We start from the raw sequence: 26103 nt of genomic DNA on the forward strand, positions 1-26103 counted from the left end.
ACTCTTTAAACCTTGCAGAACCCAGTTATGCTTTAAACACATGCACACGATTCTGCAAGGGTTGATTTCTTATCTAAAAGTACTCGGAAATCATCCCATCATATATCAAAAACTGCAATATTTGATGTACAATACCGACGGGATTCATTAAAAGCTATAAAGTGTATAATTTTTATTATTATTGTTGTTATTTAAAGAACAGTATTTCACATCTCCTCGTTCCTCACTTAGCTGGGGACACAGAGAAAGAGACTGCAGCTCTACCTCAGTCTATTGTCGGCAATGTGGAGCACAATAAGTGGCCTCTAAACATCTAATCAACGATGGCTGTGCATTTTGGGTGGAGGCAGTTGACAGTAATTATTTAGACATCAGAAAAAGTATCAGTGGGAATGGTCAGGGTTTTGAACAGTTAAGCTCTTTGAATTTCGTCATGTATGGAAAAAACATCTAATTCCTCTGTTATACTCAAGTTTTGGTTGCTCCATTTGTCATTATTTGTTTGCGTTATACCAGGGTTTATGTGGTCCTAACACTAGACTTTGCTTTGTCTGTATATCATTGTTCAGATATAGTTGATCATTAATCGCAAACTGATTTCTTTTAATCAAGACGCAGGAATAAACAGGGTGACCACATGCCAAACATACTTTGCTCCTTCTGTGACCCTCACTTAAACAACTTGACCCTCCCTGTCAGAGCTCTCAAAGACTGGATCCCATTCATTTTCAAGACGTCACCGTCCCCTGACTCAGTGTTATTATCATTATTCTTTTCATTCTGCTTACCCTGGCCTCTCCTTTGAAGTTGGTGATGGATGTTGGACAAGCAAATCTCTGGGCTTAGTAAAAACCTAGCATTCATCTGTCTGAGATCCATTGACAATGCATGGTGTTGTGCAAAAGCAGATCAGAGAGTAATAATACTGGAAAGCCACCCAGACTGCGATTGCGCATTGTCCATCAGAGTAAATAATAACGGGGGAAGATTAGCTAGCTGCGGTTTTACTCACGTTGGGTCTCAGGCTCGCTGCTTGTCCGTAATACTTCTCGGCTGCCTCATTTAGGCTGGCTTGTCTGCAAAAGGAAAACAGAGAGGCGGTCATTACTCATTTTTATTGCTGCTGGCTTCGGATGAGGCCTTGAACCCCTCGTGTTTACTAGCGCTCGAGGGTCAGTGAGAAAGTAACGCAGAGGAACAGCATGAGGGATGAGAAAAGCCAATCCAATCGCCCGTAGGCTTCTCGTTCGATAGCATCTTTCAATAACATCTGCGCCGAGCAGTGCACTGCAAGCACTTTCTGTTCTAATTGAACCTTGAGGTCAGGACTTCTAGTTCATTGCATATCAAGAAACCGAGGCTCATCTGGAATATTCACTGTACATATCTGTTTACATTTAGTCTGGAAAAATGTGGGTTGCAACACTTGATAGATATTGAGATAGTTAAACTGTGCAAACACCATTAAAACACAAACGTAATCATACCATCAATAAAAACCCCCAAACCAAAACAGGACAGCAGAGTGTACAGATCGAATGCTCCGAAATACGCTGCATATGCCAAACTGTGACAAAAAGGATTTTTGAGCAGATGGCTTGTCGGCATGAGTCCCTGGAACCAGAAACACACTGTTCCCGAGGACACGAAAACTACAGTTACAACACGGCTGTGCTGCATCATCTTCTTTCATAACCCACTGTACTATTGCACATAAACCGGTGGCTCCTCGTTATTAACTTTCTGGCATATCAGAAATCACCTTTATGACACACAGCTTTAGGCTGTGCACTTATGGTAACAATTGCCCAATTAAAAACAATTTAACACTGTAATAGTCAAGGACGGAGTCAACAGCGGCCGGCTGTGGAGCCCCTTAAGTCGGAATGATCAAAGGAAGCGAGGCTTTTATACCCACGCTTTCATTCAAGCTGTCGTACTTTATTATGAGATCGTCATCGGGGTAGTTCCAGAGAAAAGTCTGGACCTGCGTATACATCTATGTTTTGGTTTTGTGAAATCTTAATCCTTTAATTTTAACAGATGAAGGAGATGATTTATAATTCAGAGTTAGAAAAAAATAGCTATACCTTTATACATTTATTTTATATAGGAAAAAAAAATCCCCCAGAAAAACAATGCCAAGCGAACAGTCGTGCTCGTAGCTCTCAGAGGCTAAAGTTAGTCACAGTACTGGTTTTAACTAAATGCTAACGCTAACGGGTGTCTACATTAGTGAACATTCGGTGTCAGTCCATTCCACTTCACTTCAGCTTACACCATGAATAAGGAGATCATTGTGATACTATAGAAAAAAAAATCACCCCAGTCAGTAGTCGTTTCCTCTCAAGACTGTTTGTACAAAACTTGATGGTAGTTGTTGAGATATTCAAGTCTGTGACCACAGTGGGTCAACTGACTGACACTGCCAAAGTGTTGTAATTGGATCTTAAATGAGTTATACGTTGTGTTTGCTTATATATTCAGATATACAAAAGAATATGCTATGGCTGGGTTTCTCCCTTTTTTGTTTCAAAAAGAAGCATTTTACATTCCGACAGGGATCCAAACACCAACTTGAGTTGCTGAATTTGTCCTGAGATTATAAATGTGGCTTTCACATCCAACCACAACCATATGTTTGTTTGCCAGCATAATATTTAGAAAGCAGATCCTTCACAGAAGAAAAATGCACAAATCTAATTCCATAATATCATTATCACATTTATAAACACATTAAGAGAGGAGAACTGGAAAGCTGCCACACTGTAACCAGCAGAGCTACAGGACCTCCTAGAGCCGTCTGTGGGTTGTGAGAGCACTGTAGACAATGAAGGCCAACCACTGGAATAGGAGCTAGTGTAAGGCTATACCAGCACAGGAACTGGGAGAGAGGCTGATGAGAAAACGAGGCATTAATGAAATAAAAAAATAATAATAAAAAAAAAACCTTGAGAGGAATAAAAAATTCTTGACCATATTTAAAAACGAGTGATCTTGTTAATGATGCCATCTAAAAAGCAGAGATCACAACAAAGACAAATTCTGCTGTAAGCATGACATTGGACAGCAATTTCAACGCTTAGTTGCAGTCATCAAATATTTCACAAAATTTACATTTGGTCTCATAGTTGGCATGCTTAAGATTATGGCACGATAGCAACGTACAGTACTCAGTAATCTCGCAGATATGGTGTTTAATAAAATTACATTGGGCATATGGTTAGTTTGGGAATCTATGAGGTAAACTGCGAGTGGATAAAGTGCTTGTGTGTATTATAATGTTTGCTTTTCCCAGGGCTGCCTTTGGAAATCTACAGATTGTACTTTACTCTACGACTTCACAGTGTAATTTTTCACTTTCACTGGCATTTGACATGCTCATGGGAAGTACAAGCATGTACCTCTTGGCCTTACTATTGCCCAACTTTTCCTGTCCTACATTCGTAGTGAAAAAAATAAAAGAACTCTTAAAACGAAGCAGATGAAAATTATTAGTTTGAAAGCAAAATAGTCAGAACCAAAAGCCCAAAGGGGTAATAAACGACATTTGCAAATTTGAGAGCTACTGCTCCCCCTTTTAATCTCTTCCCCTCTCCTGTGCAGATTCACTTGTGTCCCCACCAACCGATGGGCTTTCCACATCTATGTCCAAGACAAACACATAAAGAACATGAGCTGTGGAGGGAGTGAGACCCCATGCCAAGCAGGCGGAGATGAGTTCAACTCGAGCGCTGCTTGATGCTCTCTTAGCTGCCAGGAGTCTGGACTCTGGAAGAGGCTCTCTATGCCTGAAACTGCTGGTGGTGAAGATACTACACGATCAGAGGAGGTACGCTGAACATAGCTGAGTGGGAGTGCACTGATGTACTCTTAAGCACAGTAACTTCGCAGATCTCTGGTGAGTCAAGCGAAGCACTTGTCCAAGAGTTATCTCTTTCTTTACAGCTGGCAGTCGTAGTTTTGACAAATATGCAGAGAGTTGCCCACGATGACTAATTAAACAAGGAAATCGCTACACTGGGTAATATAAAGTTGGAGGTTTATTCAGGGGGAGGGGGCACATAGCTGTATTTATACAATCCCACACATGGCTCTCATTCACAAACAACAGTTTGTGGGCTTTCCTACTTAGCCTCAACAGCTGAACTTTCCACTAATTTGTAATCATGCTTTCAAATATGAGCACCGGCCAGTGGTGGAAGACTGAGACAGAGTGGTATATGTAATTTGAGAGACAGCACTCTGAGATATATAGCAACACTACGCACTAAGATAAACCAGGAGTTCTAGAGCTGGCACTGCAGCAAGAGAAGAGGATTACAAAGTATAGCCAAGTAAATCACTGAGGCTGAGGAATGGTGTAAGCCCCTGGATAAAACGTGCAGACAGTAGACCTCCCTCTCTCATACACAGCTTTCTTTCTACTCAGCCACGGAAAACTGGGCCCACCCATCTCATCTAGGCAGAATAAAATACACGCAGTGTCTTTATGCATGCTCTTGCACTAAGGAAATCATCAAACCTGAAGAAAGAGAAAAAAATCACGCCAATCAAATACATACCTGAGCATGTGGGCTGCATTGAAGACCACATCAAATTCCCCACTGTCAAGGCGTGCAGCTGTCTTTGCCATCTCTGCTGCTTCAAGCAGCCGTGACTCTTCCAACAAAAACTGACCTGGCAGGGCAGAAGGGAACAGCACCATTATTAAAACACTTTGGGATCCCCACAGGGGCACGTAGGGATACACGGCCTCGCAGTGTTTCTTTTGGCCTAGGCAGAGGGACAGACTAGTCTGCCCTTGTGACAATATGATGAAACATTAAATATAAGTGCAGCATAAAATCTCTCCTTGGCCATCTTTCAGACTCATTTGTTCAGATTATCAGCCTTGATAGATCTGTTCCTTTTGGATGAAAATGTTTTCAGCAGGAGGGCTATGTCTTATTACGGGTGCGCCTGCCTTGCAGTTAACCTCTGTGGACCAGCCTAATAAGAGGGGATTATAGGAGCCTGACAAGGCCGTGAAGTGCGGGGTGGACCCCTCGGTAAGAGCCAGGTTTAGGGGGAATTAATACACTGTTGATTTTGGTAAGGTCCACTGCTGTGCCAGGATGCTAAACCACCAAGTGAACCCAAGCGCATTTTTTTAATAACTGTGGATGAAACTGGAGCATTTAGTACAGGACAAGGCAAGAGCTATATTTTAAGTGAGTTTTTAGGCTGCAACTGTGCACTAAAAACCTCCAGATCTGTAGTTTTGGAGTGTTTTTGATACATGAAACCAAATCTGTCAGAGACAAACACATCAACTAATAAAACGGACCCGACTTTGATAAACAACAGCTAAAATAATATGCTTTTACTTAATATATAATAATTTTATCTTTTGCATCATTTCTTAATTGGAGAAAGTATGGCTGTACAACTTTGCCAGTTTAAGCTCATACCCAGAATGTTGGAGGACAGATTTTAAGTTTTTGGGCTTTTTTCTTTCCTTCGAGCAAAACTTCAGGTTTGAACAGGTGAATAAAAAGAACTCGGGCTAAGTAAATAACTTATGTTATTTATGTTGAGTATCCTAACAGTTAAAACTAACATTAATGCTATATTATTTACAGATAATCTTACACAGTGTATAGATAGAGAATTAAATGGGACCAAGACCTGAGCCCTGGGGAACACCACGCGAGGTTTTCATGTGAAAACTAGGCTGGACAAGAAAAAAATAAATAAATCAAAGTTTCTTCAGAGCTTACCACATTTACAAAAAAAAACAGAAAATGTATGTGTAATAAAACAATATATACACAAGTACACATACTTGCATTTACAAATACGAATATATAAGTAAATACACACACGTATGTGCTCAGACAAAACAAAAAAAAGAAAATAAATAAAATAAAACAGAGTCTAAATGACAATTATTAAGTCTGAAATGGAGTAGGAAGAAGTATAACATACTTATTAATCCCTACCCCATGCTCAACATTCTATTGAATCCCACTTGACACTTTTAATTTACTAAGTAGTTGGAAATGCAAGTCTAAACATAAAAGTATCACCTATTAATGCTATTCCCAGGCATATATGACAAAATTCTATAATGGAAGTAATAAATTTACCTTAGTAACCAGCAGAATAGATGAATGAAAGCAATAATCAGCTAACTTCTTCTTTACTTATTACATTTTTTTTAAAAACTAAAATTCAAAAGCCCCAAATGAGGCAGTACACTTCTAATAATGCTGACTGAAACTTGGCAAAAATGACATTGAATAGCTCTTGCAGCACCATTTGTAGCAGGATAGTGTATGCCTTTTTTAATACGAAAGAAAAAAAAACAAGCATTGCTGCCTAAGGCAGGCAAGTGAAAATGATCAAATAAACACAGCTAAATTAAATTCATGATTTTAGTGCACTCTAAGACCTTTTTTGAAGAGTCTTCTTCAGGCCTGAGGACACTCTGTGAAAACTGCAGTCTCAGAAACAAAAACATTTTGAAAACCAAACGACTTAGTCAATCTAAAGTAATGAAAACCGAACAGTATATGATAGATTTTATGCCTGCTGATGTGTTTAGCTGTAAATAGATATATTTATAAATTAAACCATAGCTGTGAACAAGAAATAGAAATTAATGGATGCATATTTTTACTTGGGCTAACAGAAATAAGATAAATGACGTTATATGGATGTTCCATATGAATATTATATCTCCATGTATCATTAGTACTGTTTAGTAATTTCTTGAAATAACACTGTCTCTGTGCTTGGATCAGTGCAATCCATATCCTCATTGGCTGGATAATTAACCTACACACACAGTACTCAACAAAATCCAAAACTCCCCATTAACCAATTACCTTAAATGTCACTTGCGACCTGGTGCAAAGATAGTGAGCGAAGCCATCATAAAGAAAGGCTTTAAATGCTTTTACAAACTCAAAGGTAATATGAAAGACATTAAATTCAGGAGGTAATACTGCTGATTAATGGAAAGCTTGAGAAGAGGCATACGCTAAAATTGTCACGTTCGGTACGCCCATCAAATCAGTGAACAATCTAAGGAAATCAACCCTGCTTCCTGTGAGTCTTGACTAATCAAAAAGAATAAAAAAAGAAATGGCAGAAGGGTCAGCCAACACTGTTGTATGAACAATCGGCTAAGGTGCGTAAGTGCCCGTCTTTGCACCAGTGCAGCATGTATGCGTGAAATTACCAAATCAAATATTTGAAATGTAAGAAGAAATCTGGCCTGAGTCAGACTGGAGGAAAAATATATATCTGTGCTTACCATAATGCATGTAGCAGTTTCCTTTTGTGGGATCGAGTTGGATGGCCTTGAGGAAGTACCTCTCCGCTTCTGCTTTCTGCCCCTGAGAGAGATGGATTAAACACAGTGTCATTATTGTTTCAACTGCTCCTCAAAGCTACTCAGTCTAAAAACACCACACTCGACTCAACAGCCAAAATACCTCTGTGTATACCTAATGTCCCTCTTCCAACCACAGACGTACTTTAACAATAAATCTTAACAAATAGACATGAAACACACGGATCGCTACTGTTATTGTGTCAGGCTCATGTGTCATCCCAGAAAAGCAGACACTGTCACGTTTAGCACAGCAGACCAGACAGGGTAAAGTCTCATTCATTAAACAGATTATCTTTGCAAATAGCACTTCCGGAGCATAGTTGCAGATTGTCAGCGTGTGTGGCCTAACTGCTATAAAACAAGACAGCGAGTAGGGAAGCAGGGCAATGGAGAGGAGGGAGGAGAAAACAGAAAGGCTTGTGTCTATAGTGCGTTTAGCCTCAAGTACAGGGGTACTGCACACAGACACGTTTGATTTTTGATTTATTTTTGTTTTTATGTTCCAGAAAGAATCCATACCGGAGGGGGGGCGAGCATAATACGATGAGAAGAAGACACACTGAAGCCCTGCGGACTGCAAAAGCTTCCTCAGGCCCTTTACACTGTGACATGTAACCAATCACAGCTCTAACAGAACCGAGCAGCTGGCCAATAGAAGTGCCAACTGGGACTCTGACACATCGCTGATCTCAGTTGGGCACCAGATGTCATCTGATCAACAATTAACCATGTGCACTCATCAATAAAAGCTGATGCATTAATAATGCAGCCATCAGTATGCATTTTAGAGAGAGATTAAGCCTTTCATGAATAATATATATATGTTCTTAAGTTGGAGTTGTACCAGACTAATATACTAAGGCATTACTGGATTATGCAAAGCCAGTAAAAACAACCTGAATGAGTGTGACACTTAGTGCATAACTTTAATTCAGTCGTACGGAAGGAATGGGCCCTATATCGTATTAATGACAGCAGACTTCATTTTCAGTGAGCGGTAGATTCAATAAATACAGAAATTTCTAATGTAAACATCTGAGTGTAGTTTCCATTGATGCTGCAGAAGATTAAGCCTGTGCCAAGGATACGTTTAACAGAGCTGATTGTGTCCAAGTTCCATTCTGAAAAGCATCACTTCTGTGTATTTTTATACCTATATTCACAGATGGAGGAAAGCAAACATTTTACCAGAAGCTGCTTTTTACAACAAAGACCTACAGTTATTAAACATCAACAGCTTAAACTTTGACAGACTGAAATGGGTTTTAGTTCTAAGTGCATGAAAGATGTGGACTGTGACACATTAAGAATATTAACAGAGACCATACACAGAATAAGCTAGATGTTGGTAGGACCACAAAAATGTAACAACTTTTTTCTTTTTTTATAATTTGTTAAAAAATCATTTGTTATAGGTCAAAATTAATAACTATGCTACCTTTTTTAGTTTCGCTGAAGATCCCCTTAATCAGGCAACAATCTCTTTTTTCATCTTTTGGATTAGAAGCTATGATTATGAGTGGCAATAATTCTGGGATAACTACTGAATAGCTTTCATCTAAGGTATGACCAATGCAGCATGAGAAAGGGATGGAAGGAACCCGTCTATAAATGATGACTGTACTCTGTTTATTACTCCAGTAAACATATCACTTCACTGGTTATTGTAAAACAGGCAATAAAGCAGGATGTGCTTTAGGACATGAGCTAAAGGTGTAACCAAGTTGCTGCCATATGGAGATGTGGTATGTTGGGTTTCTTAGCCAACAAAAAGATACTTTGATGTGGCTGTTTAGGTTTAATGTTAAGCAGAATTTATTTAAAGTCTGTTTGTCATTGTCCAACACTAGTTTAGCATGCAAACATACAAACGTCTGCTAAGTACATGTGAATACAGTTTTGTCGGATATCTACTTATTATGCGAGGCTACTCATTGTGTAATATTCTCCTGTTTGTCGCACACTCGCTGAGCTCATTTGTGCACGCCACACACCTCAAATCTCCTGATAACATTGGGCGAACTGCAGATGTATCCCTGGCTCTGTGAGTGTCGAGGTTATTATGGATGAAACCTGTATTGTATTAGTTGTGGAAATGACAAGTGAATGACTGAATCCAATATTGCGAGCATTATAATTATAATTATGCACAACCAACAACACATCCTGCTCCTTTAGGGTGTCAGTGGAGGTGCAGGGGGGTCAGCAGGGCTGAGAATGCAATACTGATCTGTGCGATTAACTCTCCCTTTCTTCCCCTGTTTGTCCTTCTCACCATCCACACCATCTCTTTGCTCTCTGTGCCTCAGCAGCCACAGAAAGGCTCGCTCCGCCACCCACCACTCACCCTTCTCTGACCCTGCTGCTAAACCTTATATTGCGGCCTCTCCCAGAGGGATTTGAACCTCAAAGTCCCTGACAGCATCTGAAGTGTCTTCATCACTCACAGTTGTTGCACAGGGAGGGCAGAGGTGGGAGATGACAGACGGCTGCTCTTCCTGCACTGCTTTGGATCATACTTAAACGCCGGGGTCGGTACATATTAAACGACAGCCTGTTTTCACGGGTAACATTTTTCTGACACATTTCAATAAAATCTTTCAGAAATGCCTTTAAAGAATAGAGTCACTGTAAGCTTATCCAAGTAACTTAGATCCCTTCTTTGATCGCACTTTCATTTGCACTCAAGGGATCACAAGGGTTCAAGACCCCTAAACCATCCATCATGGTCAGAGAGCTACAGAGATTTATCCCTGAAGATTTGAACTCTACTTTCCCCCAAATCAATAACACTTTCCTAAATAAAATGAGTTTCTCCTCACAGCTCACAGACTTCTTCTCTGAATCAACTTTACCAAGTCTTAATACTCTCCTTTAAAGTATTGAGTTATTCCCTAAAAACCGTCCTTGCTGATGGGATTTGGTTCCACTGAATTTTTCACAGGAATCATGTCAACTTAATAAGTGAGTTTTATCTGCGTTGCCAGTTGATCTATTCTTTCAGCTGGAAACTAGTCAGCGGACAGAACGGCAAATCAATCTACCGCCAGTGTGCAGAGGACTAATAATAATGATCCACAACTGTACAGCACTTCAGCAATTCAGATGAAAGACAGTTTGTGGTTTTTCTGAAGACTCTAAAAATGCAGAAGCAGTCGGCCCATCCAAGCCTACAATCTGTACAAAACACACTAAAAAAAAAACACATTCTTTGTTTTTTTCTTTAGGGGTATATGCCAAACTATTTCCTGGCTGGGTTCAGTAACTTTTGGCACATAAAAATCTTATAACACCACAAAGTGTGGTTTTTACACCTCAGTTTTTGTATGGATTAAACAGCCCAAAAATAACGTGTTAATTAGTGATCCTCAGAGCCAAGCTTTTTATTTCCAATTCATGTGCTATGCTATGCTCACTAGCTACTGGCAGTAGCCGGTGCCATACAGATATATAAGTGGTAACTGACTTCAAGTTTATTTCCAAGGCTTCTGGTTTTATATGTGTTGACACAAAAAAGGCTAACATTATGTCTAAAAACTGTGGAAAAATTGGTTTGCTTGTTAAATTCCTCCACCTATCAGTGAGGATATTCACAAAATGATGATTGAGGAAAAACTATAAATGAAACAAACTTGAAAAGAATTCTGTTTCCATGAAGGAAATAAAAAGGGCCAGGGCCAGGAAGAGTGCAGCCGTTTGCTGGAAATCCAGATATCACTGCTGCAGGCTCCTCTCATTAGGGCTCAGGCAGTGGACGAAAGGGGTGTCTGCTGATCACAAGGCCTCCACCCTTTTTTTGACCTTCTACGCAAGCCTCTATCTGATTTGTTTATTTGTTTTCTGACAGTCCTTTTCAGATCTGATTACTTTGTTTCTCAGCTCTTTTCCGAGTATGTATGTCTTGCTGCAGTCTATCACCGAACGACTGCACGACTCCGCCGCAAGACCAGCTCCTCGTAAACTCAAGGACTCTGGAAACTGCTCCTGTCCCTGAGACGCCTCCATTGTTTTTTTTTCATTAGTAAAACACAAGACAGGTGTCACTTTCATTTGCTGACCTGGAAGATGCCGGGCAGTGTTAGCTTTCTTTCCATAGAGTGTAGAGATTCGAGTGCTTTCTAGGCAGTTGATTAAGGATACTGTTGTAGTAGCTTTTAAATCCAGTAACAAACGTGGAGGCACGACAAAATCAGGAAGTCATTTCATTTGTTTAAACTTTACAGAGAAGCTAAAATGACCCTGATGACATCAGTGTGTTTGTTTTGCCCTGAAACTTGACGTATTTGCTCCAAAGCAAAGGAAGATGCTATAAAACAGCAAAAGTAGAAATGAATGTGTCGGCTAAATTAATCTCATAAACCAAACCCTAAATGTGGGACACACCTTTAAATAATAAAGTTGGTCGCAGGGTAGTGTTTAATCAGAACATTCACTACAACTTATGATAGCAAATTGAATGGAAACACAGATAAGGGAGGATCAAAACAAAAACAACGTTACCGTCATTGCGAGAAGTTTCCCATAAGTGAGGTGTGCAGGAATGTGGTCTGGCTTGGCTCGCAGCGATTCTCTGTACCAGAACTCAGCCTCAGTCAGCTTATTCAGTCTAATGTAGGCCTCCCCTGTGATGGCAAAGACAGCGTCACACGAGGGATCAAATCAAAAAAGTGTCCGAGGTTAAAACATCACACAGCTGTCTTTTATTCTTTTGAGGATTTTTATTACAGGGCGGCAACAAATTCAGACTATAATCCAGTCATCAAACTTAATGATTTTTCTTCTGGCACTTTCATCATATTTTAAACATATGGAGCAATAAGAGGCTTTGGAAGATGTTGCAATTGCTTAAACATGTCAGATTCATACTGAAGAAATTATTGTTGCTCTTATTTCAGGGTTTTTCCTGAAGTAATTCATTTCAGCAAAGTGTGCTTGATTATTACATTTCGGCATAGCAGAAATTCACCGTAATGCTTACAGAACAATAGGACAAGATTTCTCCTGTTGTCCTCCTTCACTCTTCCTGACCTGTCAGACATCATCCGATACCTCCCCCACTGCCACATCTGACCCTCTGCCTGCTAAAGCAACACCTGAAATAACAACACTATCCAGCAACCCTCGCATGGGTGGAAAAAACTGACTGGCTGGTAACGCAACACAGTTAAAATCAACATCATGATGTATTTTAGGGGGAAAGTGTGAATAAATCCCACTTGTTAAAATATGACTTGTAATATGGTTTATATTTCAATCTACAACAAGTCTTATGAACTGCCAAATGACTGAAAGAGTTGTTTAGACAAGAGGAGACTGAGGTTTGAATTCAGTGGGGATTCAGATTAATCGCTTTACTGAAAAGATAAGCAACAGGTGACATACGCCTGAGCACAGCCTTTTAGTCTTATGAAAACACACCTCCTCATATAAGTGATAACGCTACACAGTGATACCTCTTTCACAGAGACGTATGCATGCATGTAAAGGGGATTCAGCTGAAATAGTTACTGTAAAAAGAAGCACAAGGCTTAAATTAATAATTAATTATATATAAATTTTATTCCAAAACATGTAAACATACTGTATTATCTCATGTTATATAGTGTAGTGGTTTACACATTTGGTTAACAAGTGAAAGATCCCTGTTTTGATGGTGAGAGGAGCCAAAAATTCCTTTGGGGTTGTGTCAGGTGTAAAAATCCAACATGCAGCGCTACCTGCTGCAGCGATCCCTTGTGAATAAGCCGAATGTAGCTTCTGTTGTTCTACCATGAGAGCCTCATGCTGCATGTTTCAGTGTGTGTTTCCATCATATTGAAGCTACATAATAACAAAACTCCCATCAACAACAGAGTGGATTAGGCAGCATTACACCAAGCTTACCATTTCCATTCGGTCACAATGAAAACCTCTGTGTGTAAAATTCCTACACTGGTCGTTTTTTAAAAATATATACTGAATTATTAGTTTGAAGGTTAATAAATAATCAGCGTGTTTATATAGAGGATTATCTAACCTGCAGTGATTTATAACTGATCCAAGGCGCTAAGCTGTTTAAAAATGCACATATTGGTCCGTTTTGACGCGACCTCTTCCTATATTGATTGGCTTAAAAGCAGCCAAATTACTTGACTCCATTTCCTGGCAGCAGACCTCTGTACCTCTGAGATTAGCACAAACATTAACGTGCAATTAGAAGTGACATCAAATCCAAGGAGCTGAAAACCAGCTCCTCGGAGTGGAACATTCCTCAGCCAACCAGAAAGAGCTGGAGCGAGACCAGCAGGGTACAGATTACCACCCAGGTCCGCCTCTGATGAAAGCTTCTGCTCCTTGGCGTCTGACAAACAGCATGAGAGCAGTGCAGTGAGTGAAACTGAAAATAGATATGAGCAGGTGTGCCAAATGTGCAAATCAGCTCAGCGAGGAAACAACGCTAAGCTGCAGAAATCACAGATCTGTGGCTCGGTGCCTCCATTACAGGCGCAACGCTGCTCCTTAATGGGGCCTGAAGCTTTCATCAACATTTTGACATAATCTCAGGAGCTCCGTCACATTGCATTTTGCCAACACATAAGCAAACCTGTGGCACTGCCTAGTCTGGATTACTTATTGTTCCAGGTTTTCTCTGTGTGTGTGTATAAGTAGCTTCATGTGTGTGTGTGTGTGTGTGTGTGTGTGTGTGTGTGTGTGTGTGTGTGTGTGTGTGTGTGTGTGTGTGAGAGAGAGAAAAACAAGCAGGAAGGGCAGAGAAAAAAGAAAAAGCAATGGAGTGAACAGATATAATGAGCCTGAAAGCAGCTGTTCTACAGCTGTAACGTAACAAGCTGGGTTGCTCTTGCAGTGAAAAGCATCTGTTTAACATGACACTGTAAAGCTTCCGATTGTCTACTTAAACCTCTGTCTAACTGTATGAATCAGATCAGCTGTCTCACACACTGCCTTCGTTCATTTAAATTAGTAAAGTTTGCTTCACATGTATTTATTTTAACTTTTGTTTTTGACCAAAAAAATAAATCTCAGCAACGCCAACAGAAATCCTGGTTTTGGTTCATATTACTCATTTTTATGACACCGTGCCTTACAAATATTTTTTCTTTCTTTATTTTTACAGGATATTACAGACCTGAATAGTGATTTTTTGAAGTTTTCATGTTTGGATTTTTATTGCCTTTTATAGTAGCCTGCTCCGGAGATCTCATTTTTAATTTTTATGCAAGGAATAAAGAAATAGAGTCAAAAACAATACACAATATGCAGGAAGTACACGGCCTTTGTACTTTTCTTGTGTTTTGTGAAGCAGAAATGTGTGATGACCAGCTGATAATACCTCCACAGACTTTTTTCTTCCACAGTAAAAACAGGATCTATTATGCTCGTGGTCCTGAAACACGAGCAGCTCTTACCCATCATGTTGTAGAGGCTCTGCGGTGCAAACTGTCTCGGCATTTTCTGTATTGCTTCTTTAAACACAGAGAGGGCCTCCTGCGAATGAAACAAACGAAAAAGAAGGTTTGGGACATTTGCATTAGAGAGCACAGAGACCCCGCTAGAGAAGCCAGCTCTGGGGTAACTCGTCATTCCTCCCGTGCAGCCGGGGCCATGACAATATGAATACACAGCGTGGAATTGGGGGTCGCCAGAAGGCTGCTTCATACAGAGCTGAGCACAAAGGCTCTATCCTCAGTGTCACGGCTGTTAAGACAACTAGAGCCGTGTCGCTTGTTGACTTTAGCATGTATAATGTGTTGGTCCAGCAAGTCACCTCAGACTCCCTCAGAGTTTAAATGGCAGAAGGACCTGAAAGTATTTTATTGCTGAAGCAAATGTTGTGGTTAGAGGTCAGAGGAAGTGGGAATGCTCTGTTCCTCAAGGATGCCAACAATTTAAAAAGGCCTTTATTGAATCGGCCGTAGTACCACTTCATTCCTGATTGAATCAGCAGCATCGGTGCGTTTTTCAATATAATTGTACAGCAACTGGAAAACCAGTTACTTTAGCCAGCACTGGAGGTCTTTTGGGGCATGAAAGAGAAAATTTGTTAGAAACAGCCTGAGGAGGATCTGCACATACGCTTTGGCGCCTATGACTGAGACCATTTTGTTACATGTCCATATCAAAGTAAGCTTTTTTTTTTAGTTTCCCCAAAAGGCTGCTTGGGTAACTGCCTGCATTTTGTCTCAGTTCACTGTGGTATGAAATTTTCCAACATTTACGTATGCAGAGGAGTACTGTTTCATCTCCCATGGTAGCAATGGATCTGTTTGTTAGACAAATATATAAAACAAAACACAAATATGGGACAACAAAAGATTTATATTACTGGAAATGCAATCAAGACATTTCCTTTTCCCGTTTCAGGGGCGGGATTTGGGGGGGAATGTAATTCACGAAAATAAAAAACAGTATTCTTGGCTCCACTTGGTGTATTTTATTGTATCCTGAACTTTTATTATGACATGCTATAAGGTTATTATTGCCTTAAATATTTTCTTAGCATACGAGATCTGCAATCTGTCATTACCTCCTGGTGTCCCTGTTCGTGGAGCAGTTTGCCCAGGTTGTACAGGCAGCTTGTGACTGAGCTCTTGTGGGCGTGAGGGTCCTTCAAATTCTCATCTGGGATGTCAGCACAGGTCAGGAAAGTGCGTTTGGCCTCATCTAGGCGACCCTGATTCATCAGGATTATGCCTGTGTTCAAGTAGGCTGCTGTTGGGATCAAACGAAACACAAACAGAAAGCTTAGACTGTTGCTGTCGCTTCACTCGATTGATAAAAGCTCTTCCTTTGCTCAGTGATAATTGTCTTTACAACGATAAACTGGCATCAGACGCTCCAGTCACAGTGATATCAAGCGATAATGCACATAAGATTGTAGTGTGGATCACTTATCTGGGATCCAGGATTCCTTCTCCCAACAAAGTCCTTGTTTTTGTGTGTGCAGCCTCCATTGATTTGAAGCAACGGCTAAAAAAATCATTTTCATATGAATTTCATTAAACCACTGTTGATGCTTTTCCAGCTTTACTGTATGTTTGATATTTGCACACGTCCCGCGGGATACTTTGAATGTATGTTAAACTTTCTCTTGAACGGTCAAAGACGGCATCTAATGATCAATACGCAGCTGAAGGGTAATTAGTCTCTGTAGACCTTCTTCTCTAAACAACTCCCTGTCAAGTCTGGCTGCTGGAATAAATTAACTTGAAACAGGAGATCAATCTGGACATATCAATTCAAAAACAAATAGCTGGGAATCAAATTCTTTTTCATTTTTTCCCCTCCAACGTCCTTGAAATTCATGATCCTGATGCTTATAATGTTTTACTCCTCACTCTTCCACCTTACAACAATTTTACCCATTCTGCTTAGCGTTGTGCATTTGGTGGTAAATACCTAAACCCTTTTCCCAACGACAGGCTCTGCAGACGATGGAGCACAGAGAAGAAAAACACAGAGACAAAGGAAAACTTTTCCAATTTCGTCACCCTCCAATAAATGATTCTCTCTCTCAAAAAAGTGACACAAATCAATAGTGCCTTATCAAAGAATGGGATAAATGTGCATGTCAAGTATAAATGTGACAGTTTGGCCCAGTTAGCTCCCAATTAGCCGGTGAGTAATGGTGTAACCTTGAAAAAACACACATTAGCTGCCACATTCTCATTCTGCCTTCAAAACGTGTGCTGCTTAGGGTAATTAATTAACCTTGTTATCAGCGTTAACAGATTGGATAATTGCACGCTGAATGGAAATTTTCTAGTCTAACTGTGATCTTGATTAGGTGTATAATTAATCTGGGGAATAAAGGAAGAGACTTTCAAGATTGTCTGTTTATCTGTCACTGATTGATGCGCAGAACAACGGGGAGCTAATTTATTTCATGATCAGGTAAGAATGTGAGTGATTTACACTAATCAGGGAGCAAAGAAATATGACAAAAGAAATGGAAAAACTGCAAAGAACTCGTGGTGAGAAGACGAGACAAAGAAGAGGAGGACAGGACAATGGAGAGAAAAATACGTAAATGAAATGTACAAAGCAGGAATAAAATAAGCAGAAGCACCATGGCTTCAATCATAATAAATCACTTAATGTTTATGCTTTATCTGTGGACATATCGGGCTTTGAAACCAGTCGCACAGCTGCACCGAAGGTTTAATTCAGCTGTACACACACTGGCCTTTGGCACCTCTTCCCTTCCCTTCACATAACCGCAGCCAGTGTTCGCTGTTGCCTGGACACAGCACAACCACGACCACAAGTGCTGGAGATTGTCAATAAAAAAGGAGAGCTGTACTTACAAGCCAGAGTTGGCCGGCTCCCAATGGCCAGCTTATAGTAGTGAAGTGCCTCTGAGAACTTGTTGCTCTCCTGTAGCAGCAAACCACTGGAGCAGACAAAAGAAAAGACAGTTCTGACAATTTAGAGCTTTAAAAACTCTAAAGAGGAGATCGCTTCAGTTAAAAGCCTCTGTTATGATTAAACACGAACATTAGCCAGCTGATAAATGTGAAGGGAACAGTTTCGCAAACCACAGACATTTGATCACACTGTGAGTATTGGCCGGTGTTTTGTGTTTTCCCCTCAGACTAAAACAGCATCATTAATAATGCTGTCAGGCGGACAGCACCCCGGGGAATTGAAAACAAGACGGCACTTCCTCTGAGAGGAGCTCTGATCAATGTACACATGAAAACGTTCATTCATGTTCTTAAGACAATGAGATGGTTATAAATGCACAGTAGCATCAACAGATTAAAAACAGACAAACAAATAAAAAATCTGGGGCCAATATTTGAAGAGAATATTGAATGCAACAATAAGTGTGATTAAAAACACTCACAGGTTATAGAGCATGTCAGCCATGTTGCTGCGGTAATACAGGGCATTTCTGTAAGCCTGCTCTGCCCTCTCCATCTTTCCCTGGCTCTTCAAGACATTTCCAAGGTTCCCCCATGCTGACGGGTCACAAAGGATCACAAAAGAAGAAGTTAATCAAAAGAAAAAGAAAAAAGTCGGTGAATTATAACAGCAGGAGGAACATTTCTAAGGCAAGTAATCATTTTCTTTTGTTATTCACAGCCTCATGCTGCCATGGCTTCAGTGCCTTTTAACCTCTGAGGAGGACGTTGTTCTGCAGCAGCTGGCATACCAAGACAGTACTGGTGAAGAGAGATGGCACACCGGGGGAGCTTTGTGTATAAACCACCAGTTTTTCCAGTGTGTATGAAAAGAAGACCACCACAGCGCCATTGAATAGCTAACGGCATTAAATAGCAAAGAGCAGTAACTGACAGGAGATGTAAGGCTGCCAAGATGTTTTGTACATATTGTGCAGATACTCTGCAGTGTGAAAATACATCCAGAAAACATGAACTAAGTAATAAATACGAAGAGAAAAGGGTACAATAATGGGATTTTATGCTTAATGGCAGCGTGCAACATTAGCTTCTCTTCACTTTGCTTTGGAATAATTTATAAAGTGTACAGTATTAAAAATAAAAGACTATTATGACTCAAAAGATGAGCCTAATGAGGTGCATGCTGCTCTAAATGTGTAAGAGTGGTATTTTTTTAACCTTGAGGTATTGTTCCTTTTCTCCTCTCTACTACTCATTCAATAGAAGGATAAAATCCATTAATGGGTGGTTACACTGCTCTAATGTGCAGCTTTTATAACTCACAACTGTTTAGTGTAACAGGAAAAAACATAAAAGCTTTCTTCATTCACCTGTCCAGTTATGAATGCTTGCATAGTGAAAAAAGTGTCTTAGACATTCTGTGTATTCAGAATTTCACACTTTGAACAATCCAGTGTGTGTGTGTGTGTGTGTGTGTGTGTGTGTGTGTGTGTGTGTGTGTGTGTGAGAGAGACTGGGCTCTTTTCTCATCTCATATTAACTTTATTGAATGTGAGTCGTGGACATTTCTGCTACTTGGTTCGGCTGATGGCCTGCCAAAACAAACAGCTGTCATGCCTCAGCGCCGCTGCAGAATCTGAAAGGGAAATTAGCTAACGCAACATGCCCTTCTGCTGCTTTGTGGGGCCCTGTCCTGCTTCTCCGCTCAGCAGCTCCAAGAGCTTCGGTTTGGATAGGAATCAGTGTCTGATGACCTTTAATATGAAGCTTTAGAATATTTGATCTTTTACTGAAGGTGCCAGTCACAGATGGTGCCTTTCCAATTAAACAGATTGCATGCCAAGTATAAGAAAAGTGTCAGATCAAAAAGTACAGCTCTGTTGTATTCCTTAGAATAATAGTAGACTCGTAAGAATATTGAGAATTAACATGTGTTATTTGAGTTATTCAGGATGATAGCAAACTGATGGACGGTGCACATAATCAAAATCAAAGTGCGTATGATTTTACATGTTTACATATATACGAATAAAGGCACACATCTTACCTTTAGCAGGATTGACATAAATCCCTGACTTGTAGAGCATTTCTTCATTTTGCCAGTCCTGGTTCCTCAAAACTGTTTTGACACCAAAAAATAGAACCAGTGCTGCGCTGGAGTACACCAACATTGTTCTGGATGATCTGCGCCGTAGTCGGATGTAGAGGGACCTGATCCCCACTGCAACCAGCAGGCAAAAGCCCATACTCGGGATGTACAGTACTCGCTCGGCTATCACAAATCCCACATAGAAAAACAAGTTTGTGGCAGGTAGAAAAGGGATAGCCAAGAGGCCCAGTGAGAACACCACAACATTTTCAGTGGTAGGTAGAGGAGTCCTGCTCTCATAGTGCTTTTTGGTGCCATTTTGCGTATTATTTATGTGAGCATCCGTATTGGAATTGTTCACGTGCTCATAATCATTATAACTGTAACTGTGCCCATTACTGTTCCCATTTCTGCCATTGGTGTAATGATGCACTTTGCCATTAGTGTCCTTTCCCCTGGGTGCACGATGTGTCCACAAGCCGAACCAAGCAAGCAACAACAGACCAGAATAGAAGACTACTGTATGAAAGTTCCTCCAGTCAGCAAGGCTCCTGATCAGAGGCACGGCATCCATCGACCAATCGAAACTTAGTGTGTCTGGGCAGAGGAGGAGCCAGAAGTTAACAGCAGGAAGGTAGAAGAAGGTCAGAGTCCTGGTGATGAGCGAGGGCGAGTCAGCCGCTGGGTTGTCAGAGTTGGAGAAGTTTGGAGGTTTGTTGCCCATCCAGTAGAAGCGACAGGCCAATAGGAAGAATCCCCACGCTGCCAGCACAAACATGTTCAGCAGCAGGTGGGCGTTCTTCCTCTGAAAGACAAAGAAAACCAAAAGCAGAGATTATACCTTCAATCTGCAGGAAAGGAAAGTAGGAAATGACTGTGTTATAAAATATACTGCAAACATAAAAGGCTCACACCGCAACTGTTTTCTCAGCGGCTGCATATTTACGACTCTCAGCCCTTTACTTTCACTTTGACCCAGACCAACGAGTGGAATAATAGAATCGCTACTTTGTGGCCTCCACTACAGACGCAGCGAGTCATCGGAAAGTGAATGATTCAATAACCATTTCTAAAGTGTTGACTCGACGGAGCAGCTTTGAAATGTGTTTAATCAAAATCTTCAGTTGTGCTTCCACAGAAAGCTGTGAAATAAAAGCAATTAAGTTTTGTGACACCTTTTTCCTTTCTTTGAACTTTATGCCTTCCAAGAGGAGGAACACCACATAAAGTTTTATTAAAGCAGGAACATTAACACTGTGTCAGTTTGTGAATTTTTCAAAATAAAGGTGACCTTGCATCCTAACGTTCTATTTATGGCCTTTGCAGACATAACAAAATAAACACAACTATATAAACTCCATTCATCGTGTTATAGGCTTAATATTAAACACTTTCCCTAATGTTGTGTGGGAATGCTGATGCAATATTTATAGCATGTTTGGTTGTTTAATCATTTGCTGGCACAGCGTTGAAGAAAGACTGGCTCTGTTTCTCCACGAGCCCGTTCCAAAGTTAGGACCAACCAACCTTTTTTATGTGCTAATGTTGGAAAGTCTAACTTAAAAAACATGTTTGTGTCCTACAGTAGAAACCTGTACACGGCCTGGAAATAAAATTAATAAAAAACTGAAAATATTATTTCAGACCCCAAAAGCAAATAATATAGATCATCAAAATATGATCTATTGGCTGATAGCTTGCCCAAAGAGTCTCAGCCACCTGCATATAAATCACCAGGGCATCATAGCCCTTGATGCTGTAATCCAATTATTTAAGCTGAAACCCAAGGCAATCCTGAACCCACATTATTTTTATTCCAGTGAATGTGATCTTTCTCCATCTCCACATGCCAAAGGGGATGATGATGTCTCATCTGTGATCATAGACATCATGCCACGACTGCTTTGGGGGTTGTACTATTGATTTTCTCGCCTGTCCATTGTCATTTCAGATTGTATCTGTGAAGAAAGGCTTCAGTAACCTCTGGGGACAGCTGTTGTCTGCTAATGATCACTGCAAATACTAAGAGCTGTCGCTGCCACACAAAGGCAGCAGGAAATTAGGCTTAAAACACAGCAGGCGACACCACAATGATCTACAGGCAAAAAATATTACATTCAGTGAATTCAGTGAGGGTGAATATAAAAGACACGTGCATAAAAAGCAAACCAACAGAAGTACTTTGCAACAACTCCCACTGGTGTGATACAGTGAAGAGTTAAATAAATCAATTCCCAAATGGCTTCTTTCACCTTATGCAACAACAACAACAACAACACAGACTCGCAGCTGAATATTGGATATATTATTCAAAACAGTTTGGGGAAATATCACAAGCATGAAAAAAAAGATCTCGCATAAGGTCAGCTCTGTCAAACCCTTCACTGGAGGCCTGACATCAACCCCCAGCGATTCAGTATTTTGTGAGGATGTGCCAGGATATGCCACTGTTGGATAAGTCGTTTAGGCACTTGGCAACAAAAGGTCAGATCCAGATTACAGTTTCTCATTAATCTGAGCAACTGCTGAAAGCGTTACGGTCAGCTCCCTGTGGAAATCCAGGGGAGACAGTAGGATGAAGAGGAATTTTCATTAGATGCTGTTAAATGGCATCAAATTAGGGAAATGAAACAATAAATCGCTGTGCGGGGTCCTAATAGATGAACCAAGTGAAACAAAAATCAATCTAGTTTAGATTTTATGTTGAAAGGCTAGACAAATTCATAAAAAAACAATGCCAATTATTTTGACCTAACCACCTGTCTGTGAGACAATAAAGGTTAAAAGGTCTAGTAAAGAAAAAATAAACCATCTATAATCTGCTCGTTGCTGGATGAAGCACAGAATTGGTCAAAATAAAACAAAACAATAGGGAAATGAGACAGATCCCCAAATATGCAAATATGAAGCTACAGCTAGCAGCTGATTGGATCAATTACACATAAAAAAATAAAACCGCTTTTTTGATTCTGTTTTAAACAAAATCAAACAAGTGAAAAGTGTTAACTGGGGAGCTTTAGAGTCAGTATTATTGAGATGTATCACCTTTGCACAGAATCAAAGACTTTTATTTTGTCAGTCATAGTTCATATTTATTGCAAAGACATGATAGTTCCAAAATGAACAGAATAACTTGTCTGTCTCATGAAGTTCTTAGCAAGCTGCACGCTGCACATGTGAATGAATTACATGCTTTTTAGCTTTGGGTAGCACTGAAAATCAGATGCACTTACACATATAGCAGTCCTTTAAAATGATTGCCCCACAGCACAGATTTAAAAGCTGTCATCTGAACTTCGTATGAACTCTTCCTCTCCCCAGCACTTTTAATCATCTCTAAAATCACAGAAGCTGTGTCCAGTTTTGAAAGAAGCAGGTGAGCAGGAACCCTACGAAGAAATGAAGTGGACTGAAATGGTCTTTGAGGCCCAGCGGCTGTACTTTGAGCAGAGTTTAACAGAGAGGCTGGCTGAGCAGTGTTAATACATCTCAATGACTGCTTCAGGGAGATCCAGCTGGGATTTATGAGGATCTTCGACAGACTCTTGAGATGACTCTGGTTTAAGCACGCCTTAACTAGACGCTACCAAGCTGCAAACGTAAAGCACTGCAGGAGAAACAGGAAGAAAAGCTCTGTCTATTTTTGACAGATTTTTCAAATCCGAGTGTCCTCGGTCGCAGCGCCCGGTTCACACAACACTCGAATGTCCTCTGAGGTGGTTTCAGCGCCTTTAATGAATTATGCTGTACTTTTCAGCAAATATTTTTTGTCCTTGGCGTGATGCAGATTGCTGTCTACTGGACAATGAAGTCGCAACTATGTTTCAGTTCAGTCCGGGTTCACCTGTGACAGCCCTAAATTACTTCTAATCGTTCGTACCTGGAAATGTGACAAACAGATATTCCTCGTCTCTTCCCAGAGAGCAGCTAATGCTCAGACACCTCCTCCTTAACCACGTCCATATGCCAGTGCTGTAGACTGAGGCGGTGTTTCATTCAAATTCTTGTGCTGCACTGAGGTTTTTCTGTGCAAGTCTTCGGGCAGCACCCAAAACATAAAACAGCCCTTCAGTACACATTTGTAACTCTATTACTCCTCCTGGCATACTTTACCAAATGCATTGACCTTTGAAAAATATATGTGGCAAAAAAAAAAAATGTGAAAATGCTCCGAATATATTCTGGGACATGAACCCTGTCGCTATAATCTCTGGAATAAACAAACATGTGCATCTTCTATATTATGCCTCCAGTTAAAAACGTCTACTGTTCAAAGGCATAAGTTCAGTTACTACCAGGCAACGGCTCCCAGGGCGCTACGGCTCTATTATGCAGGAAAACCAAGGCGTTCCCGCTTTGTGTCTTTTGTCAATAATCCAGTTTAGTCTGAAATAAGTGGTTGAACACAACCCTGTAGGAGGCATGGGGCAGTGTTTTTTCTTCTCTTTTGTCTTTTAGCAGCAATCAGCTGAGAACTGAAACAATTTAGGCTTTATAAGGCATGCGTGTGAATAAAATATCCTTGGAGATAAAATGCAAAACAGGCCAATTACAGAATCCCTATTTGTGCCTGTGCCTGCCTTTTTCCATGTCTCCACTTTGATTAGGTTCATTTGACTGAGAAGAAAACTCAATCAGGTTTTTTCTTTTAAACATCCATTTAGTTTTGTGAATGAAGGTTTGTGGCAAAAAAGTGGAAAGACCTCAGGGAGAAATTTAATTAATTTGTTTGGAGAAAAACGCTCTTTTCTCAAGGTGCATACAAGCCTTTTTTGTATTTGGTAAATGGGCATTATACTATTGCTCAAGAGAATTCAAAAAAAAAAAAAAATCGATCACACAACACATATAGGTAGCCTATCAAAGTGCAGCGCTGTGACTGGCTTTCACTTCAGCGAGCACCTAAGTGAAAATCCGGTGAAAGAAGTGGCATGTCTGACCTATCCCCACCTCTTCATCATTACTGAGATCAATTGTCTGCAGAAGGCCTTTCATCAAGATCCTGCCTCACATTGATAGACTTGTAATGGATGAAAAAATGAGCTCAGGGTGCCAATCAGTGAGTATTACCTCTGTCACACGCATGTGCACACACACTCCCAGAAAGCTCGAATTTAGTACGAGTCCCTAAAAAGTCTGCATAAACCTTTCTGCAGGCTTGATGGATGGATACATTCTGTGCTTGTGCCTTTGATCTTTAACTGCTGGATCAACTAATCAAGCTTGTGGTTGATGGACCACAAATTTACCATCTATCTCTCTGCTGCTGCAGCTGCTGTGCTCTCCCTTTGTACGACAGACTTTGGGTGTAAAACCTGATAGTTAGCAAGAAAGACAAGATACGAGCCTGTCCATTTCCTAACAGTGCGTTATGGATCACCAACAGATGGCTGATGATAAAGCTCAATTAGCGGTTCGCAATTTTCCTTCGCACATGCAAGAACTGTTTTATTTTATTATTTATTTAAACCTTTTATTGTATTCTATAGTAAAGAAATGTATTGAATTTTTATTTTTACAGATTGCAAAATATGCTCTTAGGCTTTCTTGTTTAAAGTTACATCCGTGGCTCATTTTCAAATTCTTAAACGGTGACTCCACAGCTACAAATTTTTGGTGATTGTTAAATTATGCACAGGCACATTGAAATGTATTGTAAGATATAAGAAGTTAGTTGGATCAAGCTGAGGACTTGATCTGAGAAAGACAACTGCAACTGTGAGCATGAACAGTAGTTTCAATTCTATTCTATTTATACAGCGCCAAATCACAACAACAGTCACTTCAAGGTGCTTTATATTGTAAGGTAGACCCTACAATAATACATACAGAGAAAAACCCAACAATCATATGACCCCCTATGAGCAAGCACTTTGGCGACAGTGGGAAGGAAAAACTCCCTTTAACAGGAAGAAACCTCCAGCAGAACCAGACTCAGGGAGGGCGGGCCATCTGCTGCGATTGGTTGGGGATGATGGGAAGAAGACAGGATAAAGACATGCTGTGGAAGAGAGACAGAGATTTATAACAAGTATGATTCAGTGCAGAGAGGTCTATTAACAGATAGTGAGTGAGAAAGGTGACTGAAGAAGAAAAACTCCATGCATCAATTTACCTGTAAAACGGTGACTCTGTCTTATGGCTGCCTGATAATCACTGTAATACTGGTCATTACTAAGATGATGATTAGTATTATTCAAAACACATGGAGTACATTGCAGTGAGAGAGATATGTTTGTAATGAAGAAGGAGGTAAGACAAAGTGG

The 26103-nt window shown here is 40.3% G+C and overlaps 1 protein-coding gene across 1 annotated transcript in view; it reads right to left on the bottom strand.

Moving 5' to 3' along the window:
• tmtc2b (transmembrane O-mannosyltransferase targeting cadherins 2b) overlaps nt 1-26103 on the bottom strand; it is a 78887-nt gene that overhangs the window by 5548 nt on the left and 47236 nt on the right. The window contains exons 3-11 of the mRNA XM_031725980.2: nt 19796-20642; nt 18231-18345; nt 17689-17774; nt 15909-16093; nt 14791-14869; nt 11885-12006; nt 7304-7385; nt 4566-4680; nt 1013-1076 (exon numbers count right to left, since the gene is read on the bottom strand). Coding sequence (XP_031581840.2) covers nt 1013-1076; nt 4566-4680; nt 7304-7385; nt 11885-12006; nt 14791-14869; nt 15909-16093; nt 17689-17774; nt 18231-18345; nt 19796-20642 — 1695 coding nt within the window. The remainder of the gene's footprint in view (nt 1-1012; nt 1077-4565; nt 4681-7303; nt 7386-11884; nt 12007-14790; nt 14870-15908; nt 16094-17688; nt 17775-18230; nt 18346-19795; nt 20643-26103) is intronic.

The sequence above is a fragment of the Oreochromis aureus genome, linkage group 7 (genome assembly GCF_013358895.1).
Source record: "Oreochromis aureus strain Israel breed Guangdong linkage group 7, ZZ_aureus, whole genome shotgun sequence".
NCBI classification, from domain to species: Eukaryota; Metazoa; Chordata; class Actinopteri; order Cichliformes; family Cichlidae; genus Oreochromis; species Oreochromis aureus.